Raw genomic sequence first — 20,647 nt, 5'->3', positions numbered from 1 at the left:
TTAATGTGGAACCAATACCAGCAAATTGTATACTGTGTATGTACACCATATGTGGTAAATATATGTGTGTTTGTCTATGTTCACACTGTACATGTTTATTTTTGTGCGTAGGTCCCTTAAAAAAAGTTTTATCTCAGTGATACTACCTATTTAAATAAATTACCAAATAAATAAGTAAACTAAAGGAAACAGACAGCAGATTAATAGTGGAGACCATTTTTATTGTACTGCAAGTTACTATAGCTGTAACCAAAGTGCACAGATATATTGTCTTCCAAAGCACTATAATTACTATACACAGACAGGATTTACTATCATTTAAATATTTGGGGTTTGTAGCTTGTAACTCTGCATCTCCTGGAGAACAGTTTTCTTTAAATAAGTCGGTCGGTTCTCTCTTCTCCCAGCCCATTAAACTTAGCTGTTACATGCAAAGAGACTGCAGCTGATTTAAATGTCTGCGTCTGGGTCACTCTTAAAGAACTTTAAATTCAAACCACTCGAAAAATTATGTAGTTCTAAATCTGTAAAAATGCAAGCTACCCTAATAAGATATTTTAATTTGCTCTCCGGTGATCACTGAGCTTATAGCAAGTCCTAGAATCAGTTGTTAGGTTTTAAATTATTCATCCCAACAACTGTTTAAAATGACACCACACCATCATTGTTTTTATTTCCACCAAGTTCTCCTCCTCCTCTTCCCCAAAGGCAGAAGAAATCAAAGCCAAATCTCATTAGAAGGTTTGAAACGTGGAAGTGAAACGCAACCTGCTGGTAAACACAACCATCTCCTGCTGAAGGAGAGGCTGGCTGCTGTGTATGAAGCATCCCAAGCAGGAGAACAGAAGCCAGCAGCATGCAGATTTTAACCCAATTTCTTGTAAGAAACCCTCCAAAGAGGCTGACTTTAAATAATTATTTTACTGTGCTATATCATTGATTCCTAGACATTGGGGGGCACGGTTATTTAGAAAGTGCACAGCAAATACTCTTGACTCCCAAAATGATGTAAGCTGCATGTCTTAAAAAATAAAAGTACAGTATTGCCTTTGATTTTCCACCAGTGATCAAGGACAGTGTACAAGATGCAGCACTTGCGATAATCAAGTGTAATCACTCCTGATTTGGCAGCAGCCCTTGAAGTTGCTCTATCTGTTGCTGCATCAATGATCTGCTCAGTTAGAAGATGGCCTGCACAGGCCTCTGGTCTGTCTTTGATATCCCACCCTTGCGTCTGGGTTTGTTAAGCAGTAAGATGAGGCAATTTTGCCTTTCATCTTTCTTTTTTCCAATTTCATTCTCAGCTGTCAGTACTTAATTAATGTTTTCGCAGCAATTTTTCAACCTTCACTGCCGATGACAGATATGCTGTGCGGCTATTTACATTATCAGCTTATTTCATGAAGTCAGATCTTAGGCTTCTAGTCTGTATTCTGACAGGAACCTGATGTGACATTTGGGTAAAAAGCATCAGCAATCATAGGGTATGCCGCACATGAGGACTGATGCTATCAAGAAAGTCATTTGGGGGTCATCATAATGTGTACAAATATCTGAAGAAAACTGTCATTTTCAAGCACTTGGTCCTCATAAAGTGATTGGTTTGTTTGAAAAGCATAATTTTCATAAATCCACCCATTACTCTTGGTTGTGTGTAAGCTCTTCAGTGAATCTAAGGGTAATGTGATGAGCTGTTTAAAGACCAAAGACTTACAGCAAAAGATTCAGTTCACTTCAACAAGAAATTGACTACCTGTGGCAAGTGGTTACGCTATCACCCAAGGTGACAGTAACTCATGCAATATGCATGGGAGGTGAGTGTTCAACTGAAGCAAATCAATGTTCTAAAAGTGAAAGAAACACAGCAGATATGAAGGGCATATATGTCTCTGAGTTTATTCACGGAGGAGTGTATGATGAAACCTGTGGGTAACCGCTTCGTCCACGCACAACTTTGTAAAATTAAGTTCATCCAGTACAACCAGATCGGGTACAAGATCGAGAATCTTCTGAGCTGCCTTGGATGGGGAGGAAATCATTGGCTTCCATTAATGGCCCTGTACTAAAAGTCTCTCTCAGTTTCTTTTATCATTACAGCACATTCACAAGTTTCAAAATGGAAAAAAGTCTCGACAACTGCACAAACTGTTTTTTTTCTCTTTTGTTTTTTTGTCCCAGGACTCAATGCATAGGATTACACAGTTAGAATACAGTATTTCAACATGTTTTACAAAGATTTATATGGTATAGGAAACAAGAAATAAAAATAATAACTGCACAGCAGTAAGAAAGGTCATTTGTCGAGTATAGATAGTCATTTATCGTACACACTGTGGAATAGCTTAGAAACACAGGGCAAAAAAAATGAACACCATTGGAACAATTTTTGCGCTATATTCAATCTACATAAGGATACCTTTTTAATTTCAGACTAATTTAGGAATGCCAGACAATTTCAAGGGAAACCCAAATCACATTGGCCACTGTTTTACATTTATTCATTTTGGCCTTTTGAATTAGCCACCAAAGTCCTACTAAGCACACGCCACAGACACCCAAAGGAAATGCACACATTAAAACTGCAACCATAAAAGAAATCATACTGAAATGTCTTCAGCCTATTGGCACGCAAATGGCTGCAGCAGGGCATCTAGCATTTTAGACAGCACACATAATATCACAAGTCCAAGTACATTGCTGTGTCTATAGCACTATCGTCATCATAATCACCTAGGTTACCAATAGAATAATTTAGAAACAATATATATGTATCATCCTATTTAATAAGGCACATTTTTGGTTAAAGAAAGGCTCTGAAAGAAGCTTCTTGCATCAACTCTGTCAGTGAGAGGAGTCAGCAGTAAACAACAGCGGAGACAAGGATGGAGTCTGCAGTCGGCATGCAATTAAGATCAAAAGCCTCCCCTGCTGATTCCATTATACAGAGTGCCACTCTGCACTGCGCTGAGTGGGCAGTGCCAAGTGCTGTTGGTCGGGATGCCAGCGTGCCATGCTGAGACGGCAGGCAGGCAGGCAGGCTCGAGGTCTGTGCAAACCTCTCTCTAGCCAAGGCAGGAATCGTTAACATTCTGGGGTCTCTGGAGCTTGTTATGCTCTGTCAACTACACACATCCATGATCAGATACAGGGAGTACAATTAAATCATCTGTCAACATCTAAACCCATAATTTAGGGATGAAACGTGGTGGCGTTTAATGGACCAAGAAATATCAAACCCTGTTGACACTTCGGCTCTGACACTGACATATCTACATTTCAATTACTATAACATTTATGTACATGATTGAACCTGACCTTACTAACATTAGACAAAGCCTAAAACCACTGTAATTTGTTCAAAACATACCACTTAAGTACCAACTGCCTCTCTGGCAGGTAATTAACATCAGCAATAGGCTATTTCATAGCTTTAGAGGCAGAATGCTTGATGATTATTTGGAACATTACAACGGTAATACTAAAAAGATGGCACTAAAAATCATGAACACTAACAATGCATGAACCAGTTTGGAAATTTCTCTAACGTATTGCTGAATTGCTACAGTATGTGAATACATTTAGTAAGCTAATGTGACTAATGCCGTTTGTGGCTCATGGTGTTTGGATATTATTGCAGGGCTAATATGAGTGACATGGCTCCATGGCAGAATAAAGTTGCTTCTTGCTGACAAAAAAAGTTTTATAGCAAAAAAAAGAAGAAATATCTGGAAACAGTCATTAAATGAAATGTCTTAAAAAACTTTTGAAATGTCCTTCTGTGCTTTAGTTGAAGTGGAATGTATCATGGCACTGTACAATAAAGGGAGACAGACTGTGCTATTATCGACTTCCATAAGCACAAATGGCAATCCAGCTTGAAGCAAATCTGAGTCAAAAGCAAAAAAAGAATTTAACTCAAACTTTTCTGAAACTACTGGTGACCTGTCATTCATATGAGCCTGGACATTGTTAGATTAACCACTGTCCTTGTGAGGACCCTTTGGTCTCTGTCAAAAAGCTCGGAGAGAGCGCAGGCTCCAGTGTGCCACTGGGTATGGGGGATTAAAATGACAGAAAGCAGGCGTCCCTTCGCCCTCACGCCTGACTGTAGGCATCCTGTGTGTGCACACACATTCCCACACATTCACACACACTTTCACACAAGTTTTGCAATGCACACTTTTGTTCACATGTTGTAGTTCACACAGACATCTACGCACACACAGGCTAATAAAAACACTATCCGCACCACAAGGTGATCCATTTAAAAAGATATTTTTTTTCCTTATAAAGCTTTCCGCATAAAGACTGCACGATAAAAAAAATATATAATACAATTCTTAAAACCTTTTCTCTACACAGAAAGAAATTGAACATCTGATTAACTCCTGTGCCAGTGCGCCACAGAGGGGCTTAATTCTCAGAAAGAGGTCTACCGCACTGCATTGTGGGAGCAATATTCAGTGAAGCATGAGTGAGCGTGCAGACCTTTAAGGTTTGGCAAGTGAGCTTTAAGGCGTACCTATGACAGCGTAACCCATCATTTTCTTCCCCTTTTTGCTCTCTATCTGCATTTCATTAGTCCCTGTTACTCCACAGTACAGCAAATTGTCCCAGGGCCAAGTTGTACAATATACACACCCACATGAGTCCCTTCTCACCTTTCCTTATTTCCATGTTTTATTCTCTAAAAGAAGAAATAAGCCCCTGTAGTCACTGGCAATATCCTACCATTCCTCTCTCTCCCTCCCTCCCTCCCTCCCTCCCTCTACTCGGTGGGTTAGAGATCAGTCACTTTGTTTTCCAGGGCGGCTGCAATCTGCTGGAGCCGCAGGGTCAGCTGTTTACTCTGGGCAGCTGGGTCCTCGTCTAGGGATGCGATGATCTGAAAGAGGGATGGAAGGTGAGAAGGAAAAAAATGGAGGAGAATGGGGGAGAAGTCGGAAATAATGAGCGAAGAGAAAGAAGAGGAGAAGGAATTGGGCAGCAGAGGGCAAAAGAGGAATGTCGGGAAAAGTGAAGAAACAAGGACAGGGGAGGCGGATAGAGAAAGAGCACAGGACAAAGAGGAAGAAAAAAGGGCGGAGAGTGGGAGGAGAGGATGGTGTTATTTGACATCAACAGTCACGTCATATAAGCTGTTATTGTTTGTGAGCCCCACTTAAGGGAGACTGACAGACCCATTTGTTTATCCAACTTGTTCATTAGGTTTTGTTTATCCCCTTTTCGTGACCTCAAGTGGCAATGCACAATGGACGCTTAAAAATCAATTCCCAGAGCAATTTTCCAATTCACATCCCACAGAAATGCTTTCAATTAAAATTTCATACAATCACTCTTCTGGCATATCAAGAGTGAGGAGAGAAAAAAGGAAAAGCAATAATATAGTGGGCAGTAGTGCATTCAGTGGAATAGCCTCCTTTGGGTGCGATAGGAAAGAGAAGGGCCTCTTACCCCATCATAGTATTTGCTGGCGTACTGGTAAAGCTGATGGAGAGCCACTTGTGTGTTCAGTTTGTCTGTGTGAGCCTGGATAACATAAAAAACAATTTAAAGGTTAAAGGGAAAATGTAAACCATAAATGTGCAGAGAGTTGAATGAGCAACCTACAGTACTTCTTGTTTCCAGGTTAAAAAAGAGGATGAATGAATGTACATGAATATATTTTTATAATTATTTTATATAGATGAAAATGAGCACTGACAATAACAACAATACATAGTATGTATAACTGTCGGTGGCTCAATAAAAAATATCTGAAACAAACCATCAGACATTAAAGCTGTAATCCATAAAATTGAAAACAGTTCAAATTATTCATGGTTGGCATTTTTTCAGCCATTAAAGATATTCATACTCAGAGATTACCACTATATACTCATTGTCATTGTCAGTGGCGGAGTCCGCCACTCTCATGCTGAATGTACAGTAAATTGCCTATCACCACACAAGGGATTCACAGGAAACTAGGCATGCATTATGTACTCCAGTGTTACTGTTTGTAATCTCATTGATATCAGCCTTGCTGTTTACTGTTCACTCTCCTACATTTTACAGGAGAGTCCTATTACTCTACTGTAATAGGCTTTATTAAGTTACTGCTAATGCAAACTGAATACTCAGAATTTCCAACTTACAGCTAGTTTACATTTAACTAAATTAACTGGGGAAATCTGAGGTGGCCTCTATTATAAAGCGATCTCAGAAAACTCAATGCACTGAGGTTATAGCTGCTAGGAGTACCGAAACAACAATGACCAGCCAGTAGTCATGTAGTAGTCAAGTCTCCACCTACATTTAGCACGAATTTTAACAAAGTTTTTAGAAAATCTGCAAAAGAAAATGCAGATCAATGTGCATTTCCATCCACTATTGTTAATTACTACTGAATATTAGGAATTGGTTCATCGAGATAGACCGTTCGTGGTTGGTGGAACAAATTCTCAAGTTGGGTGCCATTAAAACAGAAGAAAGTGTATAACAAGATGACGTAATTAAAAGAGCACCTGTCTCCTCATTACTCCATACAGATCTTATTTTTTGTCTGCCACTATTCTTGCTTCATGTAAATCATTTATTTGCTAAGTCTGTTTCCATTGCAAGTTTTCCACATTAAAAAAGCATTAAAACTTTTGCAATATTTGAAGTTTTTTCAAAATTTCCAGCACTTCCACTCTGGTTTCTTTAGGTGCAAATTGAAAACGCACATAGGACAGGTGGATTCAAACATATTTAATGAACTGTTTGATGAATAGCTGCAGGCTCCTCAACAAGGTAACAACAAACGTTTTACTGTGTCCTGCAAAATCCACAAGGACTGAAATTCTCAAAGATTATAACTTTAGCAGAGTAATCTGAGTGGCACAGAAAATGACAGGCTGTTTCTCTCACCCGCGACACCTCTGCCAGATGAGTGTTCATGTCCTGGTCACTGACGGGTATCATCTGCCTGATGCCCTTGTAGTAACTACAGCGAGAGACACAAGAGGTGGTAATCACTACATTATGTAATCGTTATTTACAAATCTTTTACAAGAAGCATTTTAAACTGAGATCAAATTGAAGAAAACTGTAACATGCTGATAAGACTTACTCGTCCACCATCTTCTTATAGGTGGAGATCTCCTTTGCATAGAGTAGTTTGTTACTTGGAGAGTCCTAGAGACAGAAAGAGGACAATGGTTAAAACAATGGAACTTTAGATTGATTGAACTTTGACATTCCTCTTCTCACCCCATTTTACTTCTCATGTAACCAACTTGGTTCTAATCTTCTTTGTGCTTTCTCCCATCTTCCCTCTTGCTCTTTCACCCCCCTTCCTCCTCCCTGTTTCTACTCACCCGGCTGAGTTTGTGCTCGCTCTTGGTGCAGGCATCCATGAATGTCTGGGCGATGACAGATAGCGAGGCGTCCACCACTTCAGACACGTGGACGTCAAAAGTGAAGTGGGGATTCTTGAGAATGTTCACCCAGAACCGCAGAGGAAGGCTGCACAGATAAAAAACGGGAAGAAAACGGTCCATCATCGCAGTCGTTATCATTATTATTGCTTCAGAATGGTTGAAAATCTCATCAACCACATTACATCTACGAATTCATTCGAGTCAGAGAGGCATTTCACATGTGAGAGCACTTGCCTGAGGCACAATTGAGTACTGTACAAGATAATAACAGGGATGGAGAGAAGCCTTTCTTGTAGGTGTCCGTTTATTCAGAACAATACCCTCAACTGTCACTTAATATTAGTATTTCATATTATACTGACCTCTCTGAGAATTATTGCCGTTCAAAGAAAATTAAATGAGACGGAGAAAAATAACCTCAGAAGACTTTTTTTTCTTAATAACAAAAGCGTTCTACACAGAGCAACAGTCAATGATGCTTGTCTGCTCTAACGATAGTGATTAGAAATGCTAAAGTAACACCAAAACGTTGACCTTTCTAGTTCCTGCGCAGCCTAACAACCTAAAGCACGGACTACATAATGTAATGCTCGAGTACTCTCGCTAATTTCCCTTCTGAACAAGAAAAACACTCTCCATACACTTCTTTTCAACCTCATGTCAGCTTGTAAATTCAAAAGAAAAATACAGTAGTTTCCAAAAAAAGACTCTTCCTCCCTGATCAGTGCGAATGCCCTGCCATCTGAGACATGAAACGCACACTCTGTAAAATTCATACTGGTTTGGCAATATCTCTGGGGAAGGCTGCAGTGAGAATACAATAGAAGCATAAAAATAGCAATGTTGCTATAATCACAGAATTAAATTAGCTTGGGACATAATTACCATGTTTGTTTGTTGTTGCCTCATACACACATTCATATTTAATACATGGCCCTCAGTTGATTTGATAAACAGAACGGGTGGATGCAGAATGTGGTGTGGAGTGTAGTAAGTAATTAAATCGCTCATCTCCTGTCCTTGTGTGGGTGCTCTCTTGCCAGCCTTACGTCAATCACTGGCATCTACATGCAACACGTCGTCTTGTATGCTTGAGCCTTAGCCGACGTGACACTAATTTATGCACTTAAATGTCACATGGGAGCAAGGGGATTGCAAATGCAAACTAAGTGAGCTGAAATTGTGCATTTGTATTCAGCCCTTTCTTGGATAAGTAAGTTTTATTTCTTGGAGAGTTAGTGTATCTCTGGCAGCAGGACTCAGATAGTCAGTGTGTGCTAAGTATATTTACAATTATTAATTAGCATTGCACTTAAAAAGTCCAGTGTGTAACATGTAGGGAGGGTCCATTGGCAGAAATGACCTGAATATCGGAATTGTTGTGTTTTTGTTACCTTAGAATGAGCCTTTATATCTACAGATGCAGAGGGTCACCATGTGGTAATGCCATTTGTACAGTAGCCCAGAAGGGACTCTAGATAGGGGCGTTCAAGTTTTTTTTACATGTTTCATAGCCACCATAGTTTCTCCTTCCTGCTAGGAAGAGGGGGGTGAAGCGGGGGAACACTGCTAGATGCCACTAAATCCGACACACTGGACCTTTAAGTACAAATTTGACGAACTTCACTTTTGAATCAATATTCCCATTTTATGCTTTTTTTTTTTTTTTACTTCTACTCCACCACACTCAGAGAAAAATATTAAAAATTTTACTCCACTAGAAACATTTGACAGATACAGTTACTATGTACTTTTTTAAATTGAGATTTTGAATTAAAAAACTTTTGATAAGCTTATATAACACTACGGTCCCAACATTCTTGTCTTGAGCAGAGGTCTATGATTCCACCAAAGAAAGATTTTTCTTCATAACTTCATAACAGAAGCACAAAGAATATTTCAAAAGATAAATGGGAAAGACAGTGTAATACTGAGATTCCAGATAACAATTGGCAAAACAAGTGGGTGAACCAATACATTCACGGATATAAAGGGAATTCTCCTTGAAAAATAAAATATTTTGTTATTACACCACAGGTGAAAAGTGAGCTGTTAGACATCAGGAATGCTGGAGAGAGAATGGATAATGTGACAAAGATCACATCGTTTTTTGTGTTTATTGCATTTTGGGAAATGATATGTAAAGTATTAGAAACTCTTAATGTAAAATTCACACATATCTTCAGACTCGAAGAAGAAAAACTGATATTATATGAGACTCAAAATAGCAACAACGTCCATGAAAAAGCTTTTTGCCAATTGAAGACTGGATTGAAGAAAAAAATCTAGTATTTCATAAAGATGCAAAGATTATAGAATAGTCCAAAAAACAAATGCAAATTTGTGCGGCAAATTTCCTTCTCTTGTACTCCATTAATCACCCCACAACCACTTAGATTCCCTGACATACTTTTTACTTAAAAGTGTTTTTCTTACTGTGTCTGCACTATGTTATTATGTTATTTTGTTGCACCAGAGAGACAATGCGAACAAGACTTTTTGTTATGCTACAGTAGTAAAATTATAAAAATGTGAATTGAACTGAATTAAGTAAAGTACATCTTCCACCACTAATCACGATACATACACATTAAAGTAGTAGTCTTAGCATGAGAGTGTATTCAGGCGTGCAGTATTTTTACCTATTAGTCTTCCAGATATGGATGGTCTCCTCATCCACATTGTTGTGTTTCAGCGCTTGCTCATCCAGGAAGTCAAAGAAATATTTTACTGCCGGTGGCACCACTGCCCCAGAGCACAGCACGCTGCGGAAGAAGTCATCGACAAACTGCTGCAGTGTTCCCTGAAAGGGGCCACAAATAATGTGAGACAGGGCAGAAACGGAGAGCAGAGCCAGACATATCACAGCCCTGAGACATAGATATTTGCACATAAAATGAGTATAGATATTCAGGCTTTTCTGAGAGTATTTCAACATCTTCTGTCCTATCTAAATCTAGAAGCCATCAATTAAGCTGGCTTTTTAACTGAAAACCATTCCTGGAAGAGCAAAAATTGGCAGGGTCAGTAAAATTGGATAACTACTTAACAAATGTCTGATTGAGTAAATGATTCTGTCTTTTTACCTTGACAGAAAGGAGTCGTGTTAGATAGATCTCTGTAATGGCTTTGGTCATCGACTTGTCCTTTATACTTCCTCGTTTAGATTTGATCTCATCCATTTCGTCTGCCGGCCTCACCAAGTGAAACACCTTGTCATCTTCTAACAAAGCATTTCCTATCAGGAGAAAAACAACACAAACTTTCTTCTTGTAATTCTACTGCTTATTTATTCATGCATGCTCTCACAGAACATATTCAGATGATAAAAAAGGGAGGGTGTTTGTTTGTGTGTGTTTGAATTTGAATGCAGAGAGAATATCCAAGTAGAAATGCTAAACAAAAAACGGTTAAAAATATTTATATAACGAGTGCATATAATTTCAGCATAATCTAAAAGTGTGCTATACATAAAACAGCATGTGTAAGTGTTAAATGAGAGCAGGGATGTTGACAAAAGCCCCTGGGGGTAAGAAACAAAGGCAAGCATTATATTCTCAAGTTTACACCTGATCTTTGCTTGTTCGGGTTCAACAAGTGTCTGCATATGTGAATTTAGAGACACGTACGCTCTTCGTGGTTTTCTTGGTTCTGGTCATAGTTCTGCTGAGTGTGAAGAACTCTGGACAAGACTAATGTGGCATTATCTCGCACCTGGAATGCACATAACAGTCTTTTGTTAGACAGAGAACACACACAATTACATTACTTACGTCACACACCTTGAATTCAATAAATACTGTGACTGAGGTCAGCAGTCTCTTTTAGTGCCCCAGAACTAATTCATAATCAATGCAATTGAGTGGACAGCAACAATGAGTCTTTACTGGGGTATTTACAGGCCGTTTTCTTTGGCGTCAACCCTTTATTGACCCCACAAATACTGTGATTAGCACTACTCTGGCACAGCCAATGATTCTATGGCAGCAAGGCTGTCCTCAAAGAACAACTGCAAGACAACGGTGGGTAGGATGAAAGGAAGAGAAGTACCTTTGAAAGAGGGGGATTTAAGTGGACGTAAAGCAGGACAAGTAGGGGATATTTGTGAGTGACCTTTATTTTCCGAGGATCAATACAGTGCCAAGAAGATTTAGTGGCGTTCTGTCGCCATTGAGAGCTGACAAGAGCAAACCGAGACCGGGCACTTTCTACTGCCTACTGATGAGAAATTAAAAATTGTAGGCATGTTGCTGAACTGATAAAGGTAAACAGTGACGGAAAATGGCTATACAGTGCTTTCTTGTATGCTTGATTTATGGACACAAACAAGTTTACCTTTTATAAATTGTAAGTGATCCATCTTGTCTACATTTACTCAAGATACAAGAGCTCACACATTCCATCATCTTTAATAAACCTGCAATTACTGATTTTTTTGGCCACTCAGGGGCAGCTATCATCTGAATAATGCTCGCCTTCTGAAGGAGAAGCTATGGTGACCACGAACGCACAAAAACCCAGACTGGAATATACACTCGTGAAAAACATACCTATGAATATTAGATTACATTTCTGCCAATAGATCCTCCTAAATGTTACAGTCTGGACCTTTAAGTTGATATGGCAAATTTGTTAGCAAACAGCTGCTTATTTACACATCACATCCAGCAGTAACAGAGCAGAGCATTATTAATTATTTGTCCAATATTCACTTGGTCACTGGTCTCTAGGAGTATAAGTTAGATTTTTAGTGCTTGAGTGCTATAAATCGTAAATAAGGTTTGTAGGAAAACAAGTTCTATTAAAACAGACTTGATGGACTGTCCATAAAAAGTCACACAAAGATTTGTCAAAGGCCTTAAAGGATTGGCTTTATCAATTATTAATACTGTCTCTGTAATGTTATACATTAACTTATACTGTACATTAGACCTTGACCTATATTATACATTGTTCATACTTACGTTGTTTTAGAATAAACTCCAGGGATATTTTCAGTCACAGATTCAATTACAAAAATAAAATAAAATAAAAAGAGTTTTTATTCATTCATCTAATTTGAGTGGTTTCAGGTGCTCTGGGACATGATACAGCTAGTGTTACTGTGTGTAGGGTTATGTTGCACTATAACAGATTGTCAAGAGGGATTTGATACTACTTTTTTAAGATGCATTTTTTAAGTTGAGGAATAATTCGATTTTCACTTCCTGGCAAAGAGACCGATAAGGAGATCAATATTACTCTCGTGTGGCTGTTAAATATAAAACTACAGCCATCAGCTGGTTAGCTTAGCACAAAGATTGGAAACAGGTGATAACAGGCTCAACAGTATCGAAATAAGCCTTTCAGTATCTCTAAAGCTCACTCATACAGAGCCCAGGCTAACGGTTTTCCCTTTTGCAGTCTTTGTGCTAAGCTAACTAAATGTCTGCCGGCTGCAGCTTCATATTTAATGGACATGTCCCAAAATGTTACACTTATAATATCACAGTATTGCCAGATTCGTTTAATTATGTTGGCACGTTCACCATGCAAGTCAGAAAAAACACATTAAACATTGATTTGACTAGTGGTAAATGAAAAAAACTAATGAATAAACATTTAATAGTTTAATGTGGTAAAATAAACATTTAATAGTTTAATGTGGTAAAAAGCCTACAAAAGTATCAATCAAAAAATTACATCGCGTCTACTGATCTGTAAATGTGCAGCAGACATAGGTTTCATAGACGCCGCTGTGCCTGAAATGGCGTGAAAGTAGGCAACCCCATTCACATCCACACGCCCACATACAGCTATTTACTTCCCCTCTGCTTCCTCACATTCCAGGCTATTCTCAGACTTCCTTTTTTTAGCATGTTTCCATCAATTTTGTCAGTACTCACGTTGTAGTGTGCAAGAGTGTTGATGCGTTTCCACCTGCCCTCTTTCTGGGAAGTCAAGTCCAGATCTGACAAAATCTGTCCCGTTGAGCCCGGACGCCACTCTATGGTGAAGACAGGAAGAGGAAGTTAGTCAAAGCTGCCAGATGGAGGTGTACTGCTTTGGTAAACTCTCACCATACTTCAATATTTTTACCAATTGCATTTATTTCATCATGGATCACCATCACCCTGAGGGTTCCCTGTAATAAAGTGGTCTTAAATAAATCCAGCTACCCATCCTACTGTCTGCCCAGCTCTCTCTGCTGGGATTTAGTGACACACTTGAGTTAATTTTGGGTGAAGAAGTGACAGATCAGTGGTTTCTGAATAATTAAAATCTAATTCTAAACTGTGATTTGCACCCCCACATTTTCAATTTAGAAAAATCCGACACCACTGCAGACCTGAACTCAACACCATCTGCAACATATGATTCATTTACAAGTACCACAAAATAATAAGGGGGTTATCTTTCTGATTCACCATGAAAGAGGATGGATCTCTGCTTATCTAAAATGTATAAAGGAATGAGATCTACAGCATGCGTGGGAATAAAACATGGCTTTGATGTTGGAAAACGTCTATAGAGCTTTAGCCTTTCAAGTCAGTCCCCAAGGTTTCTGACTACAGTAGCGAGTAACTTTGTTTAGGGATGAAGGCTTTCTTCATGTTGCTGACAATGAATAACTGAATAAGCTTTTTTTATGACACAAACAGTCAGAAAGAAAGAGAGATACTCTTTAAAATAATCTATTAAATGTTAAAATGAAATAAAAAACTAATTTAGAAAAATGCACTTTAATTAAAAATGCATTTCAGTCAGAACAGAAATAGCTTCTCCATTTTGACATCCTTGCCACGCCTTGTAACCTTTACATTATTTATCATTATTAGATGTTTTCTGCCTCGACTCATCTTCCACTTAGGAGGCCCTCATCTACTCACCCAGTGTGACACTGTCAACCTTGGGCCGCTGGGAGTACGGCAGGTTCCTGTACACCTGCTCTATGATCTTCTCCTTCACCTGCGAGATGGTGTCACAGTTCAGCACCTTGACGGGCGTCACATCTGGACCTTCACCCTGCACCAGCACTTGCAGTGTCTGACAAACACACACACACAAAAAGCACACATTAAGCCCACATGGTCATACCGTCTGAAGGACACGTGGCAGCACACAAATGAGAAATATGCAGAAATATTCAAACATGGCCAGGGCACCCAACCACCCACCCACAAATGCACACGCACACATTCTGTCGGGATGTTGTCGTCATGGCAACCAGGCGTCTGCAAGCACAGAGCGACACACAATACACACACACACTCCTGACACCTGAAAGGACTCCTGTCACCTTGGCCAGCTAATGACCAAGGCTCAGCGGGAGCAAACTCTGACCCACCTCTCCTCCCACACTCAGTCACTCTGTCAGAAATAACTAACTGACCACTCGACAGACTCAAACAGGGGGGACAGGCAATCCAATCACAATAGCAACCCTCACAAGCCCATCTGCATTTGAGTTGAATAGGAAGAGCACGCTGTGAATTAAAGCCAATAGGAAACACTGCGTGTGACTGTGAAATCTAACTCATTGCGTTTTTTCTCCCTCTGTAATTCAATCACAGAAGGCGATCGATCACGGCAGGAGACGTGTAATTCAGGCTAATTTGATAATTGTCCTCGACAACGCCATTACCCATGGGTCTTTTTATTTGTGCTGACTTTAACAGAAAACAGCTGTGTTCACATTAGCTTCCATTATTGAAACATGAAACCAAAGCGAGGCGCACAGGCTTTTCCTGACTCCCGAAAAGCTGCCCAAATGGATGCAGAGCAGGTGCAGGTTGGAAGGTCGAGGAGGGTTCTGAATGTGGCTTGTACTCTATACTTGTACCAACTTGTAGTACTTTCACAGAAGCCATGCATTTGCACTGCATTTGCACTGCAATATTGGAATGTGTCGCCTGTGTAGTTTCTGAGCTGAGAACATTGACACTGAAAATGGATGTCACAAAAAAGCGGGCAGTCGCCTGTGGGGTTTTTGGTGGTTACCATGGCAACTGCACTGTGTGTGTGTGTGTTTGTGCTGCTCACCAGGCATAAAACACCATGCAGTCTCAAAGCAGTTTGTGCAGTTTCTCTGACTCTGAGTTTGTATGTGTGAGTGTTTGTGTGGGGTCTTTTGTGTGCGTGTGTCCATCTCACCAGGACGGAGTACTCTACATCGTCGCCCAACAGGCCTGTGTCGTTGAGGGTGTACTTGGCTTTCTTTACTCTGGCATCCACAGGCCCTTTCTCGATCTGGTGCTTGATGGCTCGGAACAGTTTGTACAAGGGCTCGCCTGCAGAGTCCTGGTACATATACACACACACACACACACACACACACACACAAACACACAGGCACTCAAAGCCATTAAGAAGTTGTCTCAGATGTTGTCTACATGCTAATTGTTGTGATTAGCAGTTAAGAAGACAGATAAATGCACACTATCAATACCAAGCAATAATGAAAGAAATAGAGGAATCCATTCATGCACGAACTCAAAGTTGTAAAGTTTCATTATATCTGTTTTCTGAATTAGCAAATTAAGAACATCAATAATGTTAAGACTTGCATTGACTAGAATTCAGAAAAATTATTACAAATTACATGTAAAAAATTTGTATTGAGTGAACCAAAATATTACCTTCAAAAACTGGTAAAGGCAGATAGACATCCAGTTACACAGCATCCTTTCCACCACTGTCTCTGACCTGGAAAACACATTAGATGAGCAGTTTTTAATATCATTTTTAGTATAAAATTGAATCATTTTGGTGAATTAGCGCTGTATGTTAATAAGTAGAGCAGATAAAAAATGTGATTAGAAAAGCCAAAATGACTAATCTAATTAGTATTTTCATATTGCGTCACATAAATTCTGAATCCGTAAGATAAGAAACCCTGAGAAATAATCAGTACTTGGCCATAATGGATGTTGTGCTGTTACCAATCTACACTGTGAGGAGTTTGAGGAGGCTATGGAGAAGAACATTTGGTTTGGCCTCAAGGAAACTCTGGCAAATTGTTTGATGACTCAGGAAGAGAAAGCAGGGTCTGGCTCAGACTGTGTTCAGAGAGGAGAACTGCTGACCCACTGGGGTGTTGGGGGGGGTCATGGACCATCATGTGTTTTGTGGACCCCCGAGCACTATTGTGGGTGGTACAGCAGGAGGATGAAATACCAGAAGCTACCACCGCTACAAGCCTCCCAGTCCTTGTATAACCAAAGTGAGATGCGTCCGTATTCTCAGCACAAAGTCAAACAAAGTTTTCGGTGGGTGTTGTACACAAGGTTGCCCCTTGTCTCCATTTCTGTTTCTGATATTCTTGTACAGGATCTCAATTACGGCGTCAGCAGTGATGTGGGGGCGTTGTACCGGATCAATTCACTAGTCGATATACTTTGACTGGGAATCCCCCAGGCAGAAATGGAAAACGTTGCTGGGGAGTGGGATGGCTGGAATACCCTTCTTAGCTTAGCTGCGACCACGACCCGACCCCGGATAAGTGGGAGAAAATGGATGGATGGATGATTTTAGTTTGTCTTTATATATTGGTAATATCTATATTATGGCATTATGGCTGTGTAATGTGTTCTACCTGGAAGACAAATTTCCCCTTGTGGACAAAGATGTTACAGTTGAATGACAGATACCTAATATAACACATTTTCATCAGATCCATCAAAATTTTGAAACACCACTTTCTTATGACAGTGCATATATAAAATGTCAACAAGGGGAATTTCTGCACAGCTTGACAGTGTCAGGATATTGTAATTCAAAACTCAAGTCAGTGGTCACTTGACAGATTGCCAATCCTAATGTCAGATATCCACTGGTGGTGACCGTTATTAGCTGCTAGCATGCCTAATTAGATATCTTGTATATATTGGGGCCTGTGTTGGCACAATGGCCTAATCAGCATAATGAGCCTCTCCATTGGGGGATAATTAAGATGTGTACTTGCATAACAGTCAGTCACAGCGTGCCTAGGCACAGTAGACAATTCAGATCACATAACCCCCCCCCCCCTAGCGGTGATGAGCGACTGTACTGTCAGACAAGTGGGTCCTGCTGAGGGAGCAGAGGCGGCCGTCAGTGGATGATGTGACCTTGACGTGATCATTATAGTGAGGGAAAGGGTAAAGAACAAAGGCCACTAAAATTGGAGATTCTTTTCTGACGGCTGTTTACTTCAAATTAGTCAGCTGCATGTTTACGGACGCTAATACTTCACAGGAATTACGAAATGTTGCCAAGGGAGGAACTATTGAGTAATTACCATTAGATAATATCAGAGAAAAACATCTGCAGTATTATATCAGTATTTGGCAAGTTCCTAAAAATACCAATTAATTTAACAATAAATAATAATGAGTTATAATTTCATGTCAATCACAACAGATTTTTTTCTAATAACTTTTAAATGTGTAGCTAATAACTTTTTGCAACATAATTTTTGCAACATAACAGTTGCCTCTTGGTGAAAAGGGGAATTATTAAAATAGAACTTGGGTCAGGATTAGATATTCTACAGCTGATTTACAGTTCAGTTGATTAAAGTTCCTCTAATCAGGTTTGAAAGCAGAAGCTCATTTATACAATAAAATTGACCCAACATTAGAATGAATATCCTTTTCTATTAGAAATGTCTATTTACAAATTTTCCTGATGCAGGATTGTGTCCTAAAGCCACTTGCAGAAAGCCAATGCAATTTGTCTTATGAATGCAGGACAATCAAAAGTGACCAAAGGTGATTTTTAGCCTAACCCAATTGGTCAGCAGCTTCTTAGGATAAGATGAAGAAGATGATGAAAAGGGAACAGCAAAAGAAGAATCATCCAGCACTTTGTGCTTGGAATCAAAGGAAGGAGAAAAAAAAAAACAGAAGGAGAAGGAGAAACAGAAGGAGAATGACTGGAATAGATCTAGCAGCAGTCTGGCTCTTCATAGTGGACTACAGTAATCAGTGCAAAACTCAACAGAACACATGGCAACAGAATGAAACAGTCCACTGCATCTTGAAGTGAATCCTAGTTATTCTAAAATGTTAATAATACTGTTGCCAGGGCTTGGATATGGAGCGATTCTGATTATAGAGCAGAGAAATAAGGACATCTAATGATATCAGGGCAAATGTTGCTACACAAGACAATCTACAGTCAAGCTAGAGTCTCTGTGAGGATGTACGTAGGGACAACAGTGCTAACATGCTCACAATTGCAATGCTAAGAATATGATATTTAGAAGTATAATGTCAATCAGCATCTTAGTTTAGTATGTTAGCATCCTAATATTTGCCAATTATCATTAAACACAAGATACAGCTGAGACTAGCTTTTTGGTTACAAACCATGGACATTGTGACCTGATGATGGTGCTAGATGAAAAGTTAAATCATTACAATTTATTCTGAATGTCTGTACAAAATTGTGTGCAAATTCTTCCTGTAGATGTTGAGATATTTCACTGTATAAGAGAAAACTTCGACTTGCCGGGGGGCAGGGAAAAGGAAGAAAAGTCAGGTAGTATTAATCCTGTGGGGAATCATGAATGTCTTTAAATTTTATTGTTATTTCAAGTCTGGACAAAAGCGGTTCACTAACCAACAGACCTACAGTACCATCCATAGAACTACTCTGCTAGAGTGATTAAAACCCATCCAAGTTATGCAGTTGCTATAAAACCTGAGAAATACAGAACATTTTAGCAAACTTTACAGTAGTGTTTTGGCTTCATATCTGACTGCACCAGCATCTACCGAGTCGTTCCTCACTCACCTGCGCAGCATGAGTTTAGGGTTCTTGCTGTGGACGTATTCCTCCATCAGCTCCAGCAGCAGTGTTCGCATAATGTCGGTGTAGTATTCCAGTTTCCCATGCAGAGCCACAGTCAGCAGGGAGGCAAAGTACACCTTGGCTCTGGCGTTGAAGTCATGACTGCGCTCCAGGGTACGGATAAACTACAAACACATTACACACACACACAGAAAGAATCAGCCAAATGACAAGATAAATTAATCATCCTGATGAGGGGCACACACACACACACAGACGCAGGCAAATCCAAAATAATATGCTTTTTAAATAATCAAAAGACTAATGCTAGTGAAAGCAATAATTATCAAGGTAAATTCAATTCTGAGCTGTAAAATATCATGGCTTGGAAAAGATACCAATTACCCACACATTTGCAGTTAACACCTCAGAGGCTGTTTCTGTGCCAGCAATATTGGATTATTAGGAATTTTCACACGTCTTTCTCTGCTATGTCTTCTGCTTCTCACTTCCAAATACTGTACTGAACTCACTAAAACATTACAAAGTCCTTAAATCAGTGGAAGATATAAGACTCCACAGTACATTGACTGAGGTTAACAGATTTTTAAAGCCAGCAGAAATGAAAGAGTGTGGACCACCAGTGTTGCAGGAGGTATTTTCTCCCATATATCTATACATATCTACACTTTTATCCTGCTACGAGTATTTACGAGTATTGCCTGTGATGATGATGATGCACAAGGCCAGTTTAGTTTATTCAGAAACCACGCTACAACAGTTTTTTTCCATTTCTGAGTAGCTCCAAATGAAAGATGTACCTGCACACGCTCAAGGACATGGTTCAATATTGTTTCACTCATTTCATGAGCTGAGAAGAGTTTGTTTAAAATACTGAAAAGTACATTTGTGCCCGCCTTATGTTTTATGTCTATTTACAGTTGCTGCATGCTATAATGTGTAAACTGAATAAATATAGTTTATTGAATTTAAACCGACTGCAAAAAACAGTTAGATAGTTTGCTACTAGCTGTGAGGTTGAACTGGCACAGAAGCACTTTAAGCTAAATGCTCACGTCACATTGACAATGCTAACGTGCAGATGTTTAGCCAGGTAACGTATTCTTCAAATTTAGTTCGTGCTTTGCATGCTAGCAAGTGGCAATAGCACTAAACACAAATTGCAGCTGAGTCGGAAGGGAATGTTTTGTAAGTAGGCTATTGGTCATAAACAAAAGTACTGAACAAACATTCTGACCTAATGATGGCGCTAGAGGAAAAGTCATGGGATCACCAAACTCATTAGGATACATCATCTGAGAACCCTGAGTGTCCATATATACAGATGGAAATCCATTCAATAGTTGCTGAGATATTTCATTCTGGACCAAAAGTGGTGGACCGACCGACCCTAGAGGTCTGCTGCTAGCATGGCTAACAAGCAAATTTTGAAAATATAGATGCATTTTAGAAGACGTCCACTGCTTCGT

The 20,647-nt window shown here is 39.5% G+C and overlaps 1 protein-coding gene across 1 annotated transcript in view; it reads right to left on the bottom strand.

Moving 5' to 3' along the window:
• Window positions 1–2,126: 2,126 nt before the first annotated feature.
• plxnb2b (plexin b2b) overlaps window positions 2,127–20,647 on the bottom strand; it is a 117,734-nt gene continuing 99,213 nt past the window's right edge. The window contains exons 25-37 of the mRNA XM_035664952.1: window positions 19,161–19,342; window positions 16,022–16,088; window positions 15,537–15,683; window positions 14,273–14,429; window positions 13,289–13,389; window positions 11,033–11,117; window positions 10,490–10,641; window positions 10,046–10,206; window positions 7,341–7,488; window positions 7,094–7,158; window positions 6,892–6,967; window positions 5,455–5,529; window positions 2,127–4,885 (exon numbers count right to left, since the gene is read on the bottom strand). Coding sequence (XP_035520845.1) covers window positions 4,781–4,885; window positions 5,455–5,529; window positions 6,892–6,967; window positions 7,094–7,158; window positions 7,341–7,488; window positions 10,046–10,206; window positions 10,490–10,641; window positions 11,033–11,117; window positions 13,289–13,389; window positions 14,273–14,429; window positions 15,537–15,683; window positions 16,022–16,088; window positions 19,161–19,342 — 1,521 coding nt within the window. The 3' untranslated portion in view covers window positions 2,127–4,780. The remainder of the gene's footprint in view (window positions 4,886–5,454; window positions 5,530–6,891; window positions 6,968–7,093; window positions 7,159–7,340; window positions 7,489–10,045; window positions 10,207–10,489; window positions 10,642–11,032; window positions 11,118–13,288; window positions 13,390–14,272; window positions 14,430–15,536; window positions 15,684–16,021; window positions 16,089–19,160; window positions 19,343–20,647) is intronic.

The sequence above is a fragment of the Morone saxatilis genome, unplaced genomic scaffold (assembly GCF_004916995.1).
Source record: "Morone saxatilis isolate NCDOM2014 unplaced genomic scaffold, NCSU_SB_2.0 Contig2, whole genome shotgun sequence".
In the NCBI taxonomy this organism is placed as follows: domain Eukaryota; kingdom Metazoa; phylum Chordata; class Actinopteri; family Moronidae; genus Morone; species Morone saxatilis.
Note: the sequence above shows the minus strand (reverse complement) of the source record. Positions and strands in the feature narration are given on the sequence as shown.